The sequence below is a fragment of the Mandrillus leucophaeus genome, unplaced genomic scaffold, assembly GCF_000951045.1.
Source record: "Mandrillus leucophaeus isolate KB7577 unplaced genomic scaffold, Mleu.le_1.0 Scaffold203, whole genome shotgun sequence".
NCBI classification, from domain to species: domain Eukaryota; kingdom Metazoa; phylum Chordata; class Mammalia; order Primates; family Cercopithecidae; genus Mandrillus; species Mandrillus leucophaeus.
In genome coordinates, this window is record NW_012102066.1 from 1,571,068 (window position 1) to 1,593,035 (window position 21,968).

Consider the following 21,968-nt stretch of genomic DNA (forward strand, 5'->3'; position numbering starts at 1 on the left):
TGCAGTCTCGGCTCACCACAACCTCTGCCTCCCAGGTTCAAGCGATTCTCCTGCCTCAGCCTCCCAAGTAGCTGGGATTACAGGTGCACACCATGACACCCAGCTAATTTTTTTTTCATATTTTTAGTAGAGATAGGGTTTCACCATCATGGCCAGGCTAGTCTCGAACTCCTGACATCAAGTGATTCACCTGCCTTTACCGTCCAAAGTGCTGTGATTACAGTCCTGAGCCACCATGCCCGGCCGTGTTCCCATTTTTTAAAAAGAGAAGGGAGGGATGGGCGCAGTGGCTCACCTGAAGTTAGGAGTTGGAGACCATCCTGGCCAACATGATGAAACCCCATCTCTCTACTAACAGTACAAAATTTAGCCGGGTGTGGTGGCAGGCGCCTGTAATCCCAGCTAACTCAAGAGGCTGAGTCAGGAGAATCACTTGAACCTGGGAGGCAGAGGTTGCAGTGAGCCCAGATCGCACCATTGCACTCCAGCCTGGGCAACAAGAGCGAGACTATCTGAAAAAAAAAAAAAAAAAAAAAGAAGGGAGGACATGCGTAACGTCTGACCTCTTGTGCTTCCACATTTGAGCAAAGGACGGTAATAGGGCAGTGACATCTAGTGGTGTGTCTGTGGAAGAGCCTCCCCGGGCTCCTCTTGCACCTGAGTCACCTTAATAGCTTTCCAAGTTGTGGTTTATAGACTTCACGGTATGTCCAGAGTGGAGGTGCCATTGTTTATTATTTGTGGTTTTTGCATATTGTTCTGTAAACTTGGGACAGGAAAGTTCTGAAATTCAGCACTTTAAAGCATTGCCCAAGAAACAGTACTGTCCAAAAAGTCATCCACCCCTCTTTTTATATAAAACCATGTCAGTAATCATGTTCATTTCTACTCAATTTTGGTACAAAATTAATTTTTAAGAAAATTTAAGCAATGAAAACACAATATACACAGTCAATGTTCATATCTTTAGGTATTCTGGTACTAATGCTTGAGATTGTTTATACATTTAATGGTGATATATGCATCATACATACATGATGATATACATGCTGTGAAAACCATTGCTGCAAGTATTGAAACTTCTGGTTTGCAAACTAGATCTCATCTTTCTAGACTGAAAGGTTTTGATATCAACTTTTCATGTAAGTACATCTTGATAGATCATAAAAAGCAAATTATCAATGAAAACCAATAGAGTTCTTAATATATTGTTATGAGGAGAATTTTATTCCCACTTTTTTATTAATTTCTGCATTTTTATTTCAGTGATACCATATAGGTCCGTGATCATCCCAATCAAAAAGCTGAGCAATGCAATAATCACATCAAACCCTTGGATCTGTGTATCAGGAGAGCTAGGAGACACAGGAGTAATGCAGATTCCCAAAAACCTCCTCGAAATGACCTTTGAGGTAGGTTCAGCTAACACCTTTCCTAGCAGAATGTATCACGTGTAGTTTTACAGATGGATTCTGTCTGGCTTTTTCATTTTTCCTTGAATCAAACAAAACAGAGGAACATTCAAAGCGTGCAGGATCTTTTTGGTGATTTTATGTCAAAAGTTGTCTTAAGCAGCTTATACTAATTCGTGTGTTTTACATTTTCATTGTTAAGCTCTATTTTTCACTTGTAGTGGTGTGCTTTGAGGCTTTCCAGGTCTTCTCCCATTATTTTCAGGGCCTAGCACAGATCCTAGCAAGTAGGAAATATTCAAATAAATGTTTTCCCCACAGTGGTTCTCTTCCCTACTGTAAAATGCTTTCTGCCCAAACCTGGTCATCCTTTGGCAAAAGGACAGGAGAGCTGATATTCACGCTTATGGATTTTATTTTATTATTTTTTATTTTTTATTTATTTTTATTTTTTTGAGACAGAGTCTTGCTCTTTCGCCCAGGCTGGAGTGCAGTGGTGTGATCTCCACTCATTGCAACCCCCACCTCTTGGGTTCAAGCGTCTGCTTACAGATTTTAGACCACATGGTGACATTTATAGAGTTATTCTATAAAAATGCCTTTTGGCCAGGCGCAGTGAGTCATGCCTATAATCTCAACACTTTGGGAGACCAAGGCAAGCAGATTGCTTGAGCCCAGGACTTTGAGACAACCAGCCTGGGCAACATAGTGAGACCCCATCTCTACAGAAAATACAAAAATTAGCTGGGCATGGTGGCATGCACCTGTAGTCCAGGTACTTGCAAGGCTGAGGTCACTTGAGCCCAGGAGACAGAGGTTGTAGTGAGCCAAGATTGTGTCACTGCACTCCAGCCTGGATGACAGAGTGAGACTCTGTCTCAAAAAACAAAATAACCTTTTAATATTGTAGTCAATTTTCAGGTCTTACTTGGTGAGATAGTTCCATGTGGTTAAGCCTGTACACAGGTTGATCTTGGTGGAGGAAGAGGACAAATAACTGTTGTGTTTGAGGAAGGAAATGGTACTAACTGAATGTCCCATTCTCATGTTCCTTGGGGTCTCGAAATAGCAGTTTCCACTTAGAGTCATGATACCACCCCCCTGCCCCAGGAGCCCAGTTTGGCCTTATCCATGCAGTAGACTCAAAGCTACCTGTATATAAAATATTAAAACCCTTGGCTTTTCTTCATCTACCAATAATGGAACTACGTTAAAAACCCCATCATTGCCATTTCTAAGCTGTCTCTCTCATGTCCACCTACTTCTTTCCATCTCTACAGTACAACTAATTCAAGATGCCATCATCCCTAAGCTAGAGTATGGTGATACCTTCTCACTGAGCTACAAAGAATAAAGTGCTTTAAGAACTCGTACCTCTGGCTGGGCACAGTGACTCACGCCTGTAATCCCAGCACTTTGGGAGGCCAAGGAGGGCAGATCACCTGAGGTCGGGAGTTTGAGGCCAGCCTGACCAACATGGAGAAACCCCATCTCTACTAAAAACACAAAAATTAGCCGGGCATGGTGGCACATGCCTGCAATCCCAGCTACTCAGGAGGCTGAGGCAGGAGAATCGCTTGAACCCGGGAGGCAAAGGTTGCGGTTAGTACCTATTGCGCAATTGCACTCCAGCTGGGCCAATGAGAGAGAAACTCCATCAAAAAAAAAAAAAAAAAAAAACTCGTAGCTCTAATGGATACAAAAAAATAGAGTGAATAAGACCTAGTATTCACTAGCACAACAGGGAGACTATAGTCAAAAATAATTTAACTGTACATTTTAAAATAACTTAAAAGAGCATAATTGGATTGTCACACAAATGATCAATGTTTGAGGTGACAGAGACCCCATTTACCCTGATACAGTTATTAGGCATTGCATGCCTATATCAAAATATCTCAATTAATCCATAAATACACACATCTACTAGGTACCCATAAAAATTAAAAATTAAAATTAACCAAAAAAAGAACTTATAATTCTGATGTTCTCATCCAGCACATAGTTGGGGTCAGTGATCTTTTCATTATCAGATTTTAGAAGTCAGAATTTAATTAGTATTCATTTTTACTATTCCTATTATCATTGCTTTATTTTGTACTTGTCCACAAAGGGCCAGTGAAGATAACTTACTGATAGCTATGCCTGTTAAAAAATAGCTTCGAAGACTTCTAGTATATGAGGTCTGAGGTCAGTTCTGCCTGAGTATCTTATTGGAACAGAAAAATGTCAACATCTCATGTACCCTATAAATATATATACCTACTGTGTACCCACAAAAAAATTTTTTTTAAAGAAAGAATATTGGCTGGGCGCGGTGGCTCAAGCCTGTAATCCCAGCACTTTGGGAGTCCGAGACGGGCAGATCACAAGGTCAGGAGATTGAGACCATCCTGGCTAACACAGTGAAACCCGTCTCTACTAAAAAATACAAAAAAAAACTAGCCGGGCGAGGTGGCGGGCACCTGTAGTCCCAGCTACTCGGGAGGCTGAGGCAGGAGAATGGCGTGAACCCGGGAGGTGGAGCTCGCAGTGAGCTGAGATCCGGCCACTGCACTCCAGCCTGGGCAATAGAGGAGACTCTGTCTCAAAAAAAAAAAAAAAAAAGAATATCAGTGTCAGTGATTTTTAAAACCTGTAATTGTTTTCTTGGCCTCTCTGTAACTAAATCTAAATAGCATCTTTTTCCTGTTTTTTGAAATTCTTCTCATCCTTCAAGGCACAAGTCACTGTGTCAATGTTGTTTGTGGGTTCCCCAAGTAGAAGTAACTGTTCCTTCCCCAGCGTTCTTCTAGCACTTTTTATATCTCTAATCTAGCACTGTGTGCAGTCCCCCTCATTTGGTAGTTAATGTCCATATGTCTCCTATCTCATTATGTGGGAGCTCTCTGAGAGCAAGGAATACATGTGAATATATTTCTCTAGTGCATAGCTGAATACATTATTCAGGGTTTGTCTATGCAGTTGTTAAATTAGACGGAACCAAAGTACCTGTAAAGCTGAGATGTAACAGGATGGGATTGAGTACTAAATAACCTAAAGTCCTGTCCCTACAGTGCCAGAACTTGGGGAAGCTGACCACTGTTCAGATTGGTCACGATAACTCAGGACTGTTAGCCAAATGGCTAGTGGATTGTGTCATGGTCAGAAATGAAATCACAGGACATACATACAGGTAAGTAAATGGCCTTGGGAACTCAGAATTCTTTGTTTTAAGACTCTTCAGATAAGAAAAAGTTTAAGAATTGTAGGCTGGGCACAGTGGCTCACACCTGTAATCCCAGCACTTTGAGAGGCCAAGACGGGTGGATCACCTGAGGTCAGGAGTTTGAGACCAGCCTCACGAACATGGTGAAACCTCATCTCTACTAAATAAAAAAAATTAGTGGGGCATGGTGGCGTATGCCTGTAATCCCAGCTACTTGGGAGGTTGAGGCAGGAGAATCGCTCAAACCCAGGAGGCGGAGATTGCAGTGAACCGAGATTGCTCCATTGCACTCCAGCCTGGGCAACAAGGTGAAACTGTATCTCAAAAAAAAAAAAGATCGTTTGAGTTCTTCTGCTGCTTTCTGAATTTTAGGGTTTTTTTTTTCCAGGGGAGGGGGACAATTTTGTTTATGTCATACAAAATTGCCCCCCAAAAAACTTTTTTTTCTTTTTCTTTTCTTTTTTTTTCTTTTTTTTTTTTTTTTGAGACAGAGTTTCACTCTTGTTGCCCAGGCTGGAGTGCGGTGGCACTATCTCGGCTCACTGCAACCTCTGCCTCCCAGGTTCAAGCAATTCTCATGCTTCAGCCTCCCAAGTAGCTGGGATTACAGGTACCCACCACCATACCCGGCTAATTTCTGTATTTTTAGTAGAGATGGGAGTTTCGCTGTATTGGCCAGGCTGGTCTCAACCTCAAGTGATCCACCCGCCTTGGCCTCCCAAAGTGCTGGGATTACAGGCATGAGCCACCATGCCCAGCCTCAAAAAACTTTAAAACAACAGATGTTTGCTGCTATTGCTTAGTCCACAAATGTTGGAAAGATTAATATAACTCTCAGAATAAAAGAAAATCAAAAAGAGCCTAAAATAATTTCAGTAGGAGGAAAAGATCTCTTGGATTCCACTAGTCACAGCCAATACTACTCTGTGGAAACATTGTCCTCTTTTCTTCTGTGCCTTAACTCCCAAATTAATTTCTAGTTTGAAAATACTCTGACCGGGTGCAATGGCTCACACCTGTGTAATCCTCCCCACACTTTGGGAAACTGAGATGGAAGGATCACTTGAGGCCAGGAGTTCAAGACCAGCATAGGCAATGTAATGAGACCTTCTCTCTACGAAAAACACAAAAATTAGTCAGGTGTGTTGGTGCACACCTGTAGTCCCAGCTACTCAGGGGGCTGAACAAGAACCCTGTCTCAAAAAAAAAAATAAAAATAAAAAATTTGTTCTCTGTCCTACCAGATTCCCATGTGGACGGTGGCTGGGGAAAGGCATTGATGATGGGAGCCTGGAGAGAATTCTTATTGGAGAATTGATGACATCAGCATCAGATGATGATCTAGTAAAGCAGTGTCGGACTCCACCCCAGCAGAAGTCACCCACCACGGCTAGGAGATTGAGCATCACTTCACTGACAGGAAAAAACAACAGTAAGTATATTTAAATTTTTCCTATGTGCTCATATGATGTAGGCTTCATGTGACCATTTGATAGAAAACAGTTGTGTTAATGAATGTAGTGAGGAGATTTAAAAAAGAAGAAAGTTGAGGAAAATTCATAAATATTCAAAAGCTGGAAGAGTTTAGAGTTAAAATCTATCTTTTTAGAAAACCTGCATGCTCTGTTTTTATTAAGCTGTGGAAATATAAGTAAATATTTTACCTGAAACTTTTATTTTTTGAGACAAGATTTCACTCGGTCACCCAGGCTAGAATGCAGTGGCACAGTCTCAGCTTACTGCAGCCTCTGCCCCCTGGGTTCAAATGATCCTCCCACCTCAGCTTTCCAAGTAGCTGGGACTATAGCCACACCTCATCACACCCGGCTAATTTTTGTATTTTTTTTATAGACTGCCTTTCGCCATGTTGCCCAGGCTGGTCTTGAACTGCTGAGCTCAAGCAATCTGCCTGCCTCAGCCTCCCAAAGTGCTGGCATTGCAGGCATGTGCCACCACATCTGGCCTTGCCTGGAACTTAAAGGAGAAATAATAATAGTTGTATGTTACGGTACTCCCAGATAGCCATATCTAGCCTTTTTTTTTTTTTTTTTTTTTAAGGAGTCTTGCTCTGTCACCCAGGCTGCAGTGCAGTGGTGCAATCTCAGCTCTCTGCAACCCCCGCCTCCCAGGTTCAAACAATTCTCCTGCCTCAGCCTCCCAAGTAGCTGGGATCACAGGTGCCCGCCACCACACCTGGCTAATTTTTTATATTTTTGATAGAGACGGAGTTTCCCCATGTTGGCCAGGCTGGTCTCAATCTCTTGACCTTGAGATCCGCCCGCCTTGGCCTCTGAAAGTTCTGGGATTAGAGGCGTGAGCCACTGCGCCTGCCCCAGTGTCTCTTATTCTAAGAGATTAAAATTTCCTTCTACCCTTCTGTTCCAATTTTCTTCCTATAGTAGGGATGAAACAAAATACTATAAAGGAGTTAATTTTATGAGTATTATACTATGTTCACATGCCATTTTTAGCATATAGTAAACTTCCTAATTTATACTAATGTAGGCTTTAATAGACTAAATAATGTCTCCCAAAAATGTAAAATTCTAACCTCTAGAATCTATAAATGTTGCCTTATTTGGAAAAAGGATTTTTGCAGATGTGATAGGGATCTTGAAATAAGGAGATTGTCCTGGATCACCTACATGGACCCTAAATGCAATCATGTGTATTCTTTCCCAACACTTTGGGAGGCCAAAGTGGGCAGATCACTTGAGGTCAGGAGTTTGAGGCCAACATAGCAAAACCCCGTCTCTACTTAAAAAAAAAAAACATTAACCAGGCATGTGGTGCATGCCTGTAATCCCAGCTACTCAGGAGGCTGAGGCATGAGGATTGCTTTAACCCAGGAGGTAGAGGTTGCAGTGAGCCGAGCTCATGCCACTGCATTCCAGCTTGAGTGACAGAGTGACACTCTTGTCTTTTTTTGGGTTTTTTTTTGGTGCCAATTTTAAATAGTTTTATTTAAGACATTGCATTTTCCACTTACAATACAGTGTTTATAAAGTGCAATGTTATTTCCTTCTCCTGTGCATATGTTCCATATTCAAGTATTGAGGAAAATATGAAATGCTTCACAAATTTGCTTGTCATCCTTGTGCAGGGGCCATGCTAATAATCTTCTTTGTATTGTTCCAATTTTTTAGTATATGTGCTGCAAGTATATATGAAGCAAGCATGACTGTGTCTTAAAAAAAAAAAAAAAAACAAGGAATGCCGGCCGGGCGCTATGGCTCACGCCTGTAATCCCAGCCAGCACTTTGGGAGGCTGAGTTGGATCACCTGAGGTCAGGAGTTTGAGGCCAGCCTGACTCGTCCCTACTAAAAATACAAAAATTAGCCGGACATGGTAGCGTGCACCTGTAATCCTAGCTACTCGGGAGGCTGAGACAGGAGAATTGCTTAAATCTGGGAGGTGGAGGTTGCAGTGAGCTGAAATCTGGCCACTGCACTACATGCACTACAGCCTAGGCAAGAGCGAGACTCCGTCTCAAAAAAAAAAAAAAACAATGCCAACAGCCACCAGAAGCTAAAAGAGGCAAGGAAGGGATTTTCCCCTAGAATTTGAAGGGAATGCAGCCCTGCTGACACCTTGCTTTTTTTTTTTTTTCTTTTGCTCAGTGATAACTAAATTTTGACTTCTGGCCCCCAGAACTGCAATAAAATGTATTTCTGTCACTTAAGCCACCAAATTTTTGAGTCTATTACAGCAGCCACAGAAGGCAGCCACAGAACATGAATATAGAGGCAGTATTTAGGGAAAAGTTACAGAAGTTTATCAGTGAAGGGGCTTTTTAGCTATAGATTATAACCACAAGTAGAATAACAAAGGTACCTAATAGGTCCTTAGTTTATTAACAAAGTAGTTTCCCTAGGTTCTATTAGTCTCTATCCATTTGCTAGCACATGATTGTGTATTAACCATGTGTGCAGTTTTTTTGTTTTTGTTTTTGTTTGTTTGTTTGTTTTTTGACTGAGTTTCGCTCTTGTTGGCGGGGCTGGAGTGCAGTGGTGCAGTCTCATCTCACTGCAACCTCCGCTTCCCAGGTTCAAGCGATTCTCCTGCCTCAGCCTCCCAAGTAGCTGGGATTACGGGCATGCACTGCCACGCGAGGCTAATTTTGTATTTTGGGTAGGGATGGGGTTTCACCATGTTGGCCAGGCTGGTCTTGAACTCCTGACCTCAGATGATCCTCCCGCCTCAGCCTGCCAGAGTGCTGTGATTGCAGGCATGAGCCACTGCGCCCAACCAATTTAAAGCACTTACAGCAACAAATATTGGTAAGGATGTAGAGTAACAGAAAGCTCATGCATTGCTAGTGGGAATACAAAATAAAAAACATCTTGGCATTTATAAAGATACATGTACACTTACCATACCCTTGGCCCAGCAATCTCACTCCTAGATATGTACACAAGAGAAATGAATACATATATCTACACAGACTTGTACGCAGATGTTCTTAGAGCTTTATTCGTAATAGCCAAAGATGGAAACAACCCCAATATCCATCAACTGGCGGAAGGATAAACAGATAGTGATATGTATCTGTTTATATATCAGATCTCTATAAAAGCAATATAATAATAGAAAGCAGATCAGTGGTTGCCAGGAGTTAGGAGCTAAGGAAGGTAACTGAAAAGAGCACAGGGTAACTTTCAGGAATGATGGAAATGTTCCATATCATGATTGTGGTGGTGGTTACATGACTGTCCATTTGTCAAAGCTCATCAAAATTGGTGACTTTTAGTATATGGTGAATTTTAATTATGCTGATTTAAAATTTAAAAGTAGGTTTCAGCTCCATCCATCCAAATTATTATAACAGCTGAGTCAGTCCAATTTCATGGGGGTATTATTTGAAAGGCTTTTATCCCCCATTTTTTTTTATCATACTTTCTTTTCTCACTCTATAAGCAGAAAAGTCTGAATGACCCAAGACTCAGAAATGGATAACGGTATTTTCTCACAGTATGTTATATGTAAGATGGTATTCAGAGAACTGAAAATTTTTTAAGTCAGTTTTAAAATAATATTGATCAAGACTCTTTTGGAATGGGTGACAGGTTTCAAAATAGACTTGATGTCTAAAAGAAGAAATAGAGAAAGGTAAAGGTAAAAAAAACAAAAAGCTACTGGGTAAAGAAACTACTAGGAACAAGAGGTCATGGTATCAGTACTTCAATTATAGGAGGTTTTCATTTTAACAATTTTTATGCATTAGTGTAGAAAAAACCTTGAATTTCACTGAAAGAAATGTTTATGCAAGAAATCCTTCAGCAGTATGAATTTAGAGATTCTTAAACATGAGGATGTATGGGTTTTCCTTTATAGTGTGATAAGTAAATTAGAACTACAAGAAAATCCAAACTATATACCTTTTCTCTTGTTACCTACTTCTGAAATGTTTACCACCTTTTTTAAAAAACAAACCATTCCTTAGATTTGGTGGACAAAAGTGATTTAGGTCCCATTCAAGCAGCCCACCAACCTATCCCTCAGGAAAGTAGCCTAGAAGAGCAAGTGCTGGCTGGCAGAAGGAAGCAGTGCTGAGACAGATTGACTAGCCAGGAAGGGAGGGAGTTCTGGGCTTCAGGCCTGGATGCCACAGGGTACCTGGCATTTTCCCCTTATTTTAAACACAATAGCAAATCTTCAAACTCCAGGTTAGCTATCCAGAGCGCCTCAAGCCTTAGTCTATGCTCACTAACGGGCTCATAGGTACGTAGCATAAGGGAACATTTGAGGAGTGATGCTGGGACTTCCCAGCCTTGCTTCTCATATTTGGGGGCTTGCTTGCATTTTGTGACAGGCACCATGCTAAGTTGTTTACTCCTATAACTTACCAGTTTTCCCAATGAGGTGTGTATTTTCCCTATTTTCAGTTGAGGAAACTGAAAACTCAGAGGAAGTTAGACACTAGGCTAGGGTTATAGATTGCAGATGTTAATGCTGGGATTTGAATCTAGGGATCTCTTGGATTATTTTCCATTTTGCCAGGATGCCTCCCACTTGGCCAAACAGGCCAGAGGCAAGTTCTATAGAGCCCCTGGCAAAGCCAGCCTGCTCTGGTGACGTACTTCCTGCCTAGGTGGACACAGTCGATGTCCCATAGTACTTTGGTTTATTTATCTCCCATGAGAATGCAGCCACTGTTTATTATTTTACAGAACCCAATGCTGGGCAGATCCAAGAAGGAATTGGAGAAGCTGTGAATAATATTGTGAAACATTTTCATAAACCTGAAAAAGAGGTATTTATGGGCTATAAAACTTAGTATAGTGGGACTTTTAAAGATGCTTTTATATGTGATACATGAGGCAATATGGGGTGCTTGAATTTTCATTTGTAAGCTTTCTGGTAGCTGTAAAAATATGCTTCATATAGCTACATTCAGCACTTGCTTCTCTAGTGTTTTTCTTAGACATAGATGCAGGAGATTTTTCTTTGACATTGTGTGTTATGCCCCACAGAGAGGAAGCCTCACCGTGTTGCTGTGTGGAGAAAATGGCCTGGTTGCAGCCCTTGAGCAGGTTTTCCACCATGGGTTCAAATCTGCCCGCATCTTTCACAAGAATGTCTTCATCTGGGACTTCATAGGTAAATAAAGCAGATGTATATACTTTAAGGCCACTGAAGTGTTTCTTAGGAACTCACAGACCCAGGAATCTGAGTGAATAAGGGTTAGTGATAAGGGTATATATATATTTTTTTCTTTTTTTGAGACGGAGTCTTACTCTGTTGCCCAAGCTGGAGTGCAGTGGCATAATCTTGGCTCACTGCAACCCTCCTTCTCCTGGGTTCAAACGATTCTCCTGCGTCAGCCTCCCAAGCAGCTGGGACTACAGGTGTGCACCACCATGCCCAACTAATTTTCGTATTTTTACTAGAGAAGGGGTTTTACCATATTGGCCAGGCTGGTCTTGAACTCCTGACCTCGTGATCCACCCGCCTCAGCCTCCCAAAGTGCTGGGATTACAGGAATGAGCCACCGTGCCTGGCAAGGGTATATATATATTTTTAAATAAATATTAAATTAGCTGAGTGTGCTAGCAAACACCTGTGGTTCCAGCTACCTGAGAACCTGAGGCAGCAGCATCACTTGAGCCCAGGAGCCCAGGAGGTGAAGGCTACAGTCAGCCATGATCAAGCCACTGCACTCCAGCCTGGGCAACAGAGTGAGACCCTGTCTCAAAAAGTATATATAATAATAATAAATATCAAGTACTGTCTTTGTTTTTCATTCACTCAACAAATTATAATATGTACAATATTCCAAATATTATTTGAGTTGCTCAAGATATACATTAATAAACAAAACAGAAATCCCTGTGGTTGACAAACTTAGGTTAGTGTGGGAAACAAACAATACACAAAAACATAACAAATAATGTAATTCATATGGTATGTCAGAAATGTGACCATTGATCTGGAAAGAAATAGAGCAGTATAAAAGGAAATAAAGTGGGGATTTAAACGGGTGGTCTTTTTAACGGGTGGTTTTAGACTGTGCTGAATGTCAAGGTACATTGGAGCATAGACTTCATGTAGGTGAGGAAGTAAGCCATGTAGATATCTGGGAAGAGGGACTCCAGGTTGACAGCACTACGAGTGCTAAGCCCCAAGGCGGAAGTGTTTCCATGGAACTCCAAGACCAGTGTGACTGGAGCACAGCAAGAGAGAGAGTAGGAGACTCGGGGAGGTGGTGTTTAGTGTCAGTGCCAGGTTGTGTAGGGCCTTCTAGGTGATTGGAATGACCTCAGCCTTTATCCTGAATGAAATTGGAAGCTGTTGGAAGGCTTTGAGCTAAGGAGTGACATGATAGAACTTTTTTGTTTGTTTGAGATGGAGTTTCACTCTGCTGCCCAGGCTGGAGTGCAGTGGCCCCATCTCAGCTCACTGCAACCTCTGCCTCCTGGGTTCAAGCGATTCTCCTGCCTCAGTCACTGAGTAGCTGGGATTACAGTTGCCTGCCACCACACCCCTAATTTTTGTATTTTTAGTAGAGACGGGGTTTTGCCATGTTGGCCACGCTGGTCCCAAATTCTGTTCTCAAGTGATCCACCCAGGTCAGCCTCCCAAGGTGCTGGGATTACAGGTATGAGCACTGCACCTGGCCAGTTTTTGTAAAAGGATTCCTCTAGCTCTGTGTTGTCCAGTATAGTAACCATTAGCCACACATAGCCGTTTAAATTTTAAATCTATTTAATTTTTTTGTTTGTTTTAGAGTCTCACTCTGTTGCCCAGGCTGGAGTGCAATGGTGTGATCTTGGCTCACCGCAACCTCTGCCTCCTAGGTTCAAGCAATTCTCCTGCCTCAGCCCAAGTAGCTGGGATTACAGGTGCCTGCCACCACGCCCAGCTAATTTTTGTATTTTAGTAGAGACGGGGTTTCACCATGCTGGCTAGGCTGGTCTCGAACTCCTGACCTCAGGTGATCTGCCCGCCTTGGCCTCCCAAAGTGCTGGGATTACAGGCGTGAGCCACCACGCCTGGCCAAATGTATTTAATTTAAATCAAATGTAAATTTCATTTTCTTAATAACACTGGCCACATTTCAAGTGCTCAGTAGCCACACGTGGCTACCAACTTGGACCTTGTAGATGGAGAACATTTTCATAATCACAGAAAGCTCTTTTGGAGTGTTTCTGGTCTAGCTTGCTAAACTTTGTAATCTTTCTTTTGGTATGCAGCTCTTCCAGAATTCATAGTTTCTTTAAATGGGCAATTAATCATTTTGTGTTTTCTAAATAAGGCCTAGATGAAGTAGTTTATTTCCTCTAACTTAGAATAGACAAAAAAAAAAAAGGAAAGTTGATAGAAATAGGCCCACAGGTTTTTTTTCTTCTGGAATGCCTAGAATCTTACTGCTTCTGCTTCTCGTGTATATACATATGTCTGTCTTTGTCAGATACTTATTCAGGTACATTTCAAAGGTCTTGTTGCAAAGTGTTAGCAAGTCATTCTATAAGTAGAACACAGGGGGTATTATTTCAGTGGCTACCACGTCATTGCTGGTTACTCCTAGAAGGTTCCAGTCTTAACAGAAGATGCTATTTTTCTTTTCTTTTTTGCCAGTTTCTGTTTCATGAAGGTATTTTAAAGGGAGTAAACTTTATAGTCTTCTGGAATGCAGTCTAGATTAGAAAATAAATTCCTGGCTGGGCGCGGTGGCTCAAGCCTGTAATCCCAGCACTTAGGGAGGCCGAGATGGGCGGATCATGAGGTCAGGAGATCGAGACCATCCTGGCTAACACGGTGAAACCCCGTCTCTACTAAAAAATACAAAAAACTACCTGGGCGAGGTGGCGGGCGCCTGTAGTCCCAGCTACTCAGGAAGCTGAGGCAGGAGAATGGCGTAAACCCGGGAGGCGGAGCTTGCAGTGAGCTGAGATCCGGCCACTGCACTCCAGCCTGGGCGACAGAGCGAGACTCCGTCTCAAAAAAAAAAAAAAAAAAAAAAAGAAAAGAAATTCCTGGGAACGTATTTATTGTTCTACCATGAAACATGGACCCCTGAAATCAATGATAAAGTAATGATATTGGCTTCACCACTGACTGTATGCAAAGCATCATTAGTGTTTCCATAATAAATTAAGTGATGAATCTTTCTATATATGAAGTGTTGACATATATTGTGATGTAATTCTGACTTTTTTCCGCAGAGAAAGTGGTTGCTTATTTTGAAACAACTGACCAGATTCTAGATAATGAAGATGATGTCCTTATTCAGAAATCATCCTGTAAAACTTTCTGCCACTATGTAAATGCTATTAATACTGCACCCAGGAACATTGGGAAGGACGGCAAATTCCAGATTTTAGTTTGCCTTGGAACAAGGTACAAAACCAGTGTTTTATTTTTCCTATCTTTGTTACACTTTGAACTGTTACATGTTGAACTAGAGTCCAGAAAAGGTTATACCAGATCATACCCCTTCCAGAGCTCTCCTTTGGGTTACTTTCTTTCCTTTTACTTTTTCTTTTGAGACAGAGTCTCACTCCATCGCCCAGGCTGGAGTGCTGTGGCATAATCTTGGCTCACTGCAACCTCTGCCTCCTCCCTCGAGTTTAATTCACTACTACCACTACATGAGGTAGCGAACGATTTTCTCATTTTAAAGATAAGAAAGTAGAAAATAGATGAGGCACACATAAGTTAGCAGACTTTCCCAAGGACACACAGAAAAATGGGACAGAGCTGAGTTCACACCCTGTCCCACTGCAGAGCCCAAGGTCTCCACCATGACTCTATACTGGCTTCACAGATAGATGGGTAATAGAGAGGTTGCTAGATAATTAGACACATACACCGTACATATTTGCTATGTAAACCTTATATAGTGTATATATACCACTATATTTACATTTAATAACGTTATGGCATTCTTGCTATATATCATCTTCTCTATAAGACTATTTCCTACCCCTTTATTTTTTGAAAGTAGCACATAGGAGCGATACAATCCATTACTTTTAAAACAGCTCTCAGAATTGTAAGAAATGAAACATAGAGACCTTTAGTTTTCTTTTTTTAAGTTACCCATGTAGTATTTGTTTTTTCCTGAACCTTAAGAGCCCCAACCTGAGACTGAAGATGGCCTGGTTGGGGATGCTCAATAAGGATGTCTTAGGAACTTAGCAATGGGTTACTAATGTCAGGTTTGATCAGGAAAAATTGAAGATGTGAGGTTTTATCCTCCTGAAACAGCTGGTTTACAGAACTAAGTTCTGTATTTCTTCTTCATAAAAGGAGCCCAGTTTTAGCTGTGCTTTTAAAATTTCTTTTGAGCATGATCTTTATCTCCTTTTATCTCTATACTCTCCTGATTTATTAGACCAATGCAAACTCTCATCTGGTTTATAAAATCTACTTAATGTTTTTCTGCTTTGATTTTGTTCCTCACCCTGTTACGTTGTATAAGTTAAAAAAAATAAAAAGCAAATCCCTACAGTTTAGTGTAGTCTTTCTTCCAAAAGGTCAGTATACTGTGGCATGCCTTGCCACAGAGTAACACTCCTATTAAAAAAAAAAAAAAAAAAGACATAGAAAATGACATTCTGCCTCTTTCTAAAGGTGGTAAAATCAGAATAGAGAATGTCTTTAATGTGCATAGACTCTCTAATGTAATTAAATTGGGTTTAAAATAATAGATTTTCCCTTTAGCTTTACACTATCTCATCACTGTTTGTTTTACCAGAAAATATTCAACTTCTTGGCTTTGATTTCCTCTCTCCTGACCTCTTAGCTTAGATAGATTTTGTACCATCAGGCCCCACACGTACCCATTCACACAGGCTCCACTGTGTGCCTTGTTCTGCAGTGAGGCCAGCATTGCTTAGGAATTGTTTCTGTTTGGATCTGTAGGGATCGCCTGCTCCCACAGTGGATTCCATTGTTAGCTGAGTGTCCAGCCATCACTCGAATGTATGAAGAGAGCGCTCTCCTGCGAGACCGCATGACTGTCAACTCCCTTATCCGAATTCTGCAGACCATTCAGGACTTCACCATAGTCCTAGAAGGATCACTCATCAAAGGAGTGGACGTGTAACCCAACTGTCTAGAAACTCTCAGTCCCAACCTTGCTCCTTCCCCAACTAGGGGACCGATTTGGACTTGTCTGACAGTAGTGAGTCACTGCAGGGGCAGCCCAACATATGCCCCATTTGGAACAATCCTCACTCTACAGACAAGGCAAAATGTTGTATTGTAGTTCATTTGAACCTGGAATTTAGTATAAAATAGAGTATTTTCATGTGTTAGATGTGTGTAAATATGCTATCTTCTTTAAGAAATTATATTACTCGAATAAGACGCTTTTCTTAGATTGAATATTCCTGTGACTTAAAATAAGTAGCTTAAAAATGTTGGGGGTTGAGGGGGAAGAGTGGTGCTAGCCAGGAAGAAGCCAGTAAAGATGTAAATACAGTGCAACCCAGTCGGGCTTTTTTTTTTCCTCCAGGTATCACAAAGAAACCCAGAATGCATTGTTACGTAGTAGCCATCCATCTTGGAGTCTGATCCTTTGTATTGTGAATGCACACAGCTTTACCTACTGTACTGGTAGTCTGCACTTGTATCTTTTAAGTTACAAACTGTTTTATATATTCGAATTGTTAGTCACTTCTCCAGTCTTTTGGAAAAAAATTTCAGTCCGCACAAGATGATATAATTGGAGTATTTTTAACACTAGACCCCAGGAGCTTGGCTGAACTGGAAAGAGAACATACAAAGCCCTGAGAAGTGTGTTCAATTGTGGGATTATAACTTCTTTACACTTTGGAAAGATTAGCCTAGACTAACTTCATTCTTGGCATTTTTATTCTTGTTATTTGAGGTATGTTGGGGAGATGTGAATTTCAGTGTTAGATTCATAGTCATAAGAATTGCAAACAGCAGTTTGATTCTGTACTTTTAATGTGGCCATCTAAACTCTGCAGTGGTCTACCTCTTAAGGATAACCACGAGTTCTGTCTTTTTTAGGGCCTAATCACCCACCTCTCCAGGGCCCATCCCCCCTCAGGAAATGGAAGGAATGTCTAAGGAGGAGGAGGGTTCTGTGTGGCTTGGAATGTTTTTGTGAAAGCATTTGTTGACCATGATAATGCAAATAACAGAAGGAGAGAGAGAATGAACCCTTTCTGGGTGTTTCAGGGCAAGCTTTATGTTCCTTTGTAGGAAGGGGAGTAATAATGTAAAACAACTGACCCAGAGAAGCTAAAAGCCACTGGCGGCACAGGCTGATAAAATGGAAGCAAAACAAGAGGTGGCAACAATTTTGAAGGACCAAAAGTTGTGAGTAACTTTCCAGTTTGATAGTTTATAAAGAAGTTAAGTAAATGTAGTATTGGCTAGTTACTCTTAAGTCCTCATCTTCTGGTAGGTCCTGTAATGCTAATTAGGCATTTGTACATTTTTAGCAGCAAAATTGCCTCAGCAGAGCTCCTAGTTTTATTCCCAGTTGTGGCTGAAAAGCAAAGCCATGGCGTCAGTATCCTTGTGCAATCTGAGGGTGCTGAGCTTTGACCAACTGTATTGTTAACCTTATTTCCTGGAGGAAGAAACTAGTGAAACAAGTGCCTAACTCCCTTTATCAAACACTGTATTCAGCCAAGGACAGCCTCTTTTAACATTGACTTCATGCTTGAGGAAAAGGAGAGTTGACAGCTGTATTTAAAAACCCATGGAAATGGTTTAAGAAGATGGTTCTGGGTAGACCAGAAATTTGTTTGCCTGAGGCTAAAGTGTGTCTACAATGGTACAGCTCTTCCAGGGACCTGGGAAGTCTATCGTGGGAGATATCCAGAACCTGTTTTACACTGGGCTCCTACTGTGTTTAGTGATCAGAAACTATAGAGGGGTCCAACCCAGGATTTCATGCTTGTATCTTCATAAGGCCATGCTCCTGACAGGTCTAGGCAACCAGGGGGATGACTTAGGTTAGTGTGCTAGGATTGACACACCTCCAGCCTTCTTACTTTGTAGAAGGGAACACTTAAGGAATAGAGAGATTAAATCTTACACTTACCCCACAGCTGGTCACTGACAACACAAGCTCTAGAATTCATGTTTGTTTGTTTGTTTGTTTGTTTGTTTGATTTCACCAGGCGGCATGAGACTGACCTTCTGGCATTCTTACCAGTAGTCTTTCTATTAAACTATTGGATCTTTATTCATCCACCTACACAAGGAGGAAATAAGGATGAATATTCATTTAGTAGAATTAATATTCATATTAACACATTGCTCTCAGATTGTTGGGAATTAACATCTTGTAAAAACTGGGAGCAGGCCAGGTGCAGTGGCTAACGCCTGTAATCCCGACACTTTGGGAGGCTGGGGCGGGTGGATCATCTGAGGTCAGTCAGGAGTTCGAGACCAGACTGGCCAACATGGTGAAACCCTGTCTCTACTAAAAAAAAAAAAAAAAAAAATAGACAAAAATTATCCAGGGGGTGGTGGCAGGGCCTGTAATTCCAGCAACTCAGGAGGCTGAAGCAGGAGAATTGCTTAAATGCAGGAGTGTGGAGGTTGCAGTGAGCCGAGATTGTGCCACTGCACTCCAGCCTAGGTGACAAGAGTGAGACTCTGTCTCAAAAAAAAAACTGAGAGCAAAGTTGGATTTGGGGCCCATGAATAAAATCATTACTTTAAAAAGTAATACCCCAAAAAAAGTTACACCTAAAATTTCATCTTCATGCCTTTGTGTAATATGACTGTAATAGTGAAATGATTTTAATAAAACACATCAGAACTGACACATCCTCTTGGATGATGGGTCCTTTAGTCACCTTGTGAGCCCATGTACTTATTCTGTTGATACAGCCCATGCTATAAACGTGTGGGGCCCTCCTTGTGTGAGCTGCTTGAATGGCCGGTACCCCCATTCTTTTGAATATTCCCAATGGTGGTCAATCCTGGCCTTTAAGAATAAATTTAAATATTTGGAAATAGTCCTTAGGATCCAAGTTTGATCAATAAAAAGGATGCTTAGGCTGAGTTTGGGGTCACATAAGAAGTACAGCTATAAAGAAATAAGACATGCTGGGCATGGCAGTACACACCTGTAGTCCCAGCTGCTTGGGAAGCCAAGGCAGGAGGATCACTTAAACCTAGGAGTTTGAGTCCAGCCTGGGTAACATATGGAAATCCCATCTCAAAATAACAGAACAAAGGACTTAGTTTTTATGTGGCTCATAACTGTCTCTAAGTTATACCAAAAGTTTGAGTACAACTGTAGTAGAAGAATGCTTAGAATAAATGCTTGACTTTTAAGCTGACTTTTGGAAGGACCATACCCACATAGAGGCATGTTTTCTGCTGTGGTAATTTTTCAAATTAATATATTGCTTTAGGATCATGTCTCAAAAGTTAAATAAAAAAATCAACATTTAGTTTGTTTTGTTTTTTCCTGCAAATAAATTAAATGCCTGGGACCATAATGATTATTTTTGCATAGTAATAGCTGGTGAAGAAGTTGTTTTAAAATTAAATTGCCAAAAGTATTACCTCTTGAAATATTTATTTTCCCAATGTTTTTCATATGTCCTGAAACCCCTAATCTCGACCTTTATGACACAGTGGCATTACACTGATGTTGGAAGTATGTGTGAGATCTGTGCCCTGGTTGGGAGTCATATGCCTTAAAAATGACTGCGAGTCAGTGTGAAGTAGTATAGAGTGGAGTCCTAAGTGGGAAAAAGCAGGCTACTGAGGACAAAAGCCTCCCAACCCTCCCTGCCCTGTTTTCCACTGGGAATGAGAATTTGATATGAGAAACTTAAACCTTGCAGAAGTGTGGATTTCCCTCTGAAATTTAAATGTTTCACACATTTTTGTACCTTTTGTAACCCTGTGGTATTTACTTTCACATGGCTTTTTAAAAAATTATTTTAATGAACTTCTATCACACTATATGAATGATATGGGGGAAATACTGAATTGCTCATATTTCCTTTTTTGGCAATAAAGCACTGTTATATGTTCATGTAAGTGAAAAAGAGAGGTTCAAGACTATACAACAGCTTATGTGTAGTATACGTTGACATCCCTAAGGTATTTTGAAACATGAGGTGACAGACAAGGACCTCAAATTTCCAGGGAAATATTTATTTCACAACATTAGGAGTGTGGATCTTCATAATGAAATACCTTCTTTCTGCTAAAAATTATGATTTTTTCATTTAGGGAACTGTGAATATTTTCTGTGAGGTTTACAGAAACTAGTCTATCCTTTTCACTATGTTGAAAAGACAATCTGAACTTTACCTATTTATATTTCAGTATTAACACACCTTCACTGATTGAGAGTCTTGAGCCCTTCTCTACTTTTATAGTGAATCCTATTTCCAAGTCATCCATGTCTTTTGAAGTCTGTTTCTTATATAAGTATTTATTACTTTAATGTTTAGCATAAATAGGAGACAGAAAAGGATAATAAACTACTAGGTCCTTTATTCCTATTAAAATAAACTTACAAATCCCTTGAATCAGCTAAATTCTAAGCTTTTTGAAGTGGTTGCTGATGTAGTGTGATCAAAAGAATCTAAGAAGAACCTCATCTCCAAAATCTGATTAGAGTTGTTCACCCTCTCAAGGACAAGATAAAGATTGGCTTCAGAGATATATCACATCAAGATAAAGGGAAGAAAAAAACCTCAAATAAAATTTTTCCTCATTCGAAGGGATCCAGGGTATCCTTGGATTATGTAGGAGGGAATCATGCTTGTTCTAATTTACCTGAATGTACTTGTGTGTGAATCCAACCTTGATTCTAAACACCAAGTCTTGTCAACAATAGAGAAGTATAGTAAGGAGTTCCTGTTGTCAATCAAATGAGGGTGTGAAACATTTAGAATGCTCTGTGTTACACTTGAACCATATATAAATGTACCCTGTGTATCTTTCTTTTTAAATTAGCATTTCTCAATTTAAATTATATTGTTTTTCTTTGTATTGTTAACAAAATGCATCAGAACTGGATTTTTTTCTCATCTGAACATAATATAAAATTTAAAAGAGTATTGTGATATTAAGCACTTTAACATACATATCAGACAAACTGACGTGGGTTTTTCAGGTTTGGGAGTACATTTAAATATGACTTTTCATGCTTTGTTCTTTACAAATAAAACTGTGGGATTGATACTTTGTTTTGCTTCATTGTTGTAGAATCTTGATAGTGTTTCATAGGATAAGAGATTCCAGAAAGCAGGGAGATCAAACCGAAACTATTATGTAGAAAAATAGAGCCTTTTGAGTAAGGGGTGAAAATTTGAACCCTACCTCACACCATACAGAAAAATCAATTATTGGTGGCTTAACAACCTAAATGTGAAAGATGGAACATAATTTTTAGGAGAAAATATGAAATGTACTTATTAACTTGGGAAAGGGAAGTTTTCTTAAGACATTTAAATTATAAAGGATAAGTGTGATAAATTTGACAATGCTCACAGGTGCTTTGCTGTAAAAAACAACTGACTATATAAAAATTAAGAATTTCTGGTCATCAAAATATATCATTAAAAGGAGAAGGCCTGAATCCCAGCATTTTGGGAGGCCAAGGCGGGTGGATCACCTGAGGTCAGGAGTTCAAGACTAGGCTGGCCAACATGGTGAAACCCTGTCTCTACTAAAAATACAAAAATTAGCCAGGCATGGTGGCAATCGCCTGTAATCCCAGCTACTTGGGAGGCTGAGGCAGGAGAATCGCTTGAACCTGGGAGGCAGAGTTTGCAGTGAGCTGAGATCACGCCATGGCACTCCAGTCTGGGGGAACAGGAGTGAGACTTAATCTCAAAACAAACAAAAAAAACCCCATGAAATTCTTTTTTTTTTTTTTTTT

General features: G+C 40.5%; 1 protein-coding gene across 1 annotated transcript in view; it reads left to right on the forward strand.

Moving 5' to 3' along the window:
• DENND5B (DENN/MADD domain containing 5B) overlaps positions 1 to 16,501 on the forward strand; it is a 115,810-nt gene extending 99,309 nt beyond the window's left edge. Inside the window, exons 16-22 of the mRNA XM_011979552.1 lie at positions 1,267 to 1,412; positions 4,469 to 4,587; positions 5,865 to 6,052; positions 10,792 to 10,874; positions 11,095 to 11,221; positions 14,287 to 14,461; positions 15,989 to 16,501. Coding sequence (XP_011834942.1) covers positions 1,267 to 1,412; positions 4,469 to 4,587; positions 5,865 to 6,052; positions 10,792 to 10,874; positions 11,095 to 11,221; positions 14,287 to 14,461; positions 15,989 to 16,172 — 1,022 coding nt within the window. The 3' untranslated portion in view covers positions 16,173 to 16,501. The remainder of the gene's footprint in view (positions 1 to 1,266; positions 1,413 to 4,468; positions 4,588 to 5,864; positions 6,053 to 10,791; positions 10,875 to 11,094; positions 11,222 to 14,286; positions 14,462 to 15,988) is intronic.
• Positions 16,502 to 21,968: the final 5,467 nt, after the last annotated feature.